General features: G+C 45.1%; 2 protein-coding genes across 3 annotated transcripts in view; one reads left to right on the forward strand and one right to left on the reverse strand.

The window, feature by feature from the left end:
- Window positions 1-954, forward strand: part of cmtm6 (CKLF-like MARVEL transmembrane domain containing 6) — a 6,728-nt gene extending 5,774 nt beyond the window's left edge. The window contains exon 5 of the mRNA XM_076171913.1: window positions 1-954. This exon is cut by the window's left edge and continues 563 nt beyond it. The gene's annotated coding sequence lies outside the window, so the exon portion shown is untranslated.
- Window positions 955-1,292: 338 nt separating this feature from the next.
- Window positions 1,293-2,500, reverse strand: part of cmtm7 (CKLF-like MARVEL transmembrane domain containing 7) — a 2,210-nt gene continuing 1,002 nt past the window's right edge. For both annotated transcript variants that reach the window (XM_076171912.1, XM_076171911.1), the window contains 3 exons: window positions 2,128-2,226; window positions 1,879-1,960; window positions 1,293-1,671 (listed from right to left, as the gene is read on the reverse strand). In XM_076171912.1, the coding sequence (XP_076028027.1) occupies window positions 1,580-1,671; window positions 1,879-1,960; window positions 2,128-2,226 (273 nt within the window). In that variant the 3' untranslated portion in view covers window positions 1,293-1,579. The remainder of the gene's footprint in view (window positions 1,672-1,878; window positions 1,961-2,127; window positions 2,227-2,500) is intronic.

Below are 2,500 nucleotides of genomic sequence, written 5' to 3' on the forward strand. Positions count from 1 at the left end.
AGGAAGTTTCCTTTAGTGTCCATGTGACCTTTGACCTTTACGGGGGAAGTTGTGCTGGATTCTAGCAGCCTGGTCCAGAGGAGAGCAGACCTGCAGCTCTGGTTCTGGCTCAGGTCAGCTGGTGGACTGAAGTGGTTCAAGATTCAAAGTTAGACACTAAAAACCAAGAACCACTAAGGATCCTGCTGTAAAGTCTTTAAAGTGAAGGAAGTGGACTTTTAGATGTTTCTTCATCAACCGTCCCTCAAATGAAATGTTTTATATGTTTTGATAAAAGAATCAGACTGAACTCTGTCAGCTGATGTAGTATTGATTATATCTTATTATTATATTATGATCTCCCTTCATTCATGAAGAACCAGCAGATAACTGCACAATCATTCAATCTCTTTATGCCAGACCAGTCACAATCAGTCAGACCAGACCAGTCAGACCAATCAGACGAGTCCTCTATGGTCCAGGTGTGGAGCTCCTCGGCTCAGTGAACACTAATCGTTCTCAGCAGCAGGGGGCGCTGTTTCCTCATTGATTCCAGTAGATTTTAGTCACTTTTACAATCATTTTACCTGAAAGCTCAAAGTTTTCTGCTGATATTTTATCTCCTCTGCCTATGCTATGAAATGAAGCGACTCCAGATGAGAACAGAACCTTTGTGTGTTGACCTGTGATGTTTTCTTTACTTCATGGATCTGATTTCCTTCATCGTTCAACCTAGAAACATTGTGTTTGAGTGTAAAGTATCATAGAATCTTATTTCTTATTTCAAATGATCTTAACTGATGAATCACAGAAACAAACTTGACTCAGTGATATTTGAGTGAATCGATAACATTTTGTATTTAACTTCATGACAATCAGAAGGTTTCCATGTGTTTGTGTTTGTATGAGTCAATAATCTGCCTTTTTGTTTTATTTCATCTTTGTATTCCACAATAAACGCTGACAAACGTCTCACTTTCCTTTCCTTTCCTGCTTTAAGTGACACCAGACTCTTTCACAGTGACTATGACATCATCCCAGTGTAAAACTACAGGAAATAATACAAAGAATCAAGAAAATACAGTAAAAAAAAAAATGGAAATCAACACAATTAATCTTTGAGCTGAACACCAACGCTTCATCGCCATGGTAACCTCCGTGACATGACATGTAAACAGTCACAGCTGATTCTGATCATTTTCCAGTTTGTTCCTTCAGCTTCAGTGTTCAACCAATCATCTTCCTCATCCGGACGGTCGCCGGGCAGAAAACCAATGAGGGAAGAGAAGAAACTACACAGCTGCTCCTGGGGCAAAGAAGAGGGGGGGGGGGGGGGCAGGAAGTGAGGACGACATGGAGGAAGCTGGACCATAAGGTACAGAGTGTGTGTGTGTGTGTGTGTGTGTGTGTGGCCTAAATGTGAATCATGTGATGCCCAGATCCGTTAACAGAGTCGAGTCTGTGGAGGGAAAATCCATTTCCCATCCCTTCGTTTCCTGTCACGCTTGTTAGCATTGTTAGCATTCCTCACGCTGGGCCTGCAGGCTCCCATCATCTGGAGCTCTGGAGCTCTGCGGGCAGTCAGACGTGTCACTCACAGTCACTTTCCTCCTCCAGACTGAACATAAACGCGTCGAGCCAAACGATGAACAGGAAGCATCTGTGTGGCGTCGCTGCCATCACGGATGTTTCCTGTTGGTTCACGTTTTGCGCATCGCAATCTGAAAGTGCTGCTAAGAATGATGGGGCGGAGCGACGCCGTCTCCTAGCAACCATCGTGGCCTCCTGAGATGATCCGGGGGCGGAGTCACAGATCTTTACTCACTTCCTGATATTTTGTTGCACTTCAATGACAATAAAATAAATCTGTGATGAAGAAATGATGAAGACGAAACATACCGGTCTGCTGAAAGCCACACGTCCCTCTGTAGGACCACCAGAGAGAGAGAGACAGCAGGAGGGACGACAAGAAGCCAAAGACCTGAGAGAGAGAGAGAGAGAGAGAGAGAGAGAGAGACACAGAGAGAGAGAGAGAGACACAGAGAGAGAGAGAGAGAGAGAAAGAGAGAGAGAGAGAGACGTTAAGACATTGCATGTCTCCCAGGTGTCCCTGTGTGTGTGTGTGTGTGTGTGTGTGTTGTCACGTACCGAGCCGGCCACCAGCTCTGAGATGCCTTTGCTCTTCACAGCCACGGTGACAGAGGCGATGAAGATGAGGACGGTGCCGACGGCGTAATGAAGAAACTCCTGAAGAAGAAGAAGCAGAAGACGAAGTGCCTCAGTGAGAAGGAACCACGGTAAACACACACACACACACACACACACACACACACACACACACACACACACACTCATTGGTAAAGGTCCTAATGAGATGTGAAAGTCAGACTTCCTGTTTGCAGCTGGACTCTTCCTTCCTCTGAGTGATGCAGATGTTCAGAGGAACTTGGTCTCTGTTTCCTCCACAAACATCTCAACTTCCTGTTTGTTTCAGACGAAGAAGAAGAAGAAGAAGCCTCCT

This window comes from Genypterus blacodes, unplaced genomic scaffold, assembly GCF_046128005.1.
Source record: "Genypterus blacodes isolate CSIRO-AG114 ecotype Tasmania unplaced genomic scaffold, CSIRO-AGI_Gbla_v1 ptg000275l_1, whole genome shotgun sequence".
NCBI classification, from domain to species: Eukaryota; Metazoa; Chordata; class Actinopteri; order Ophidiiformes; family Ophidiidae; genus Genypterus; species Genypterus blacodes.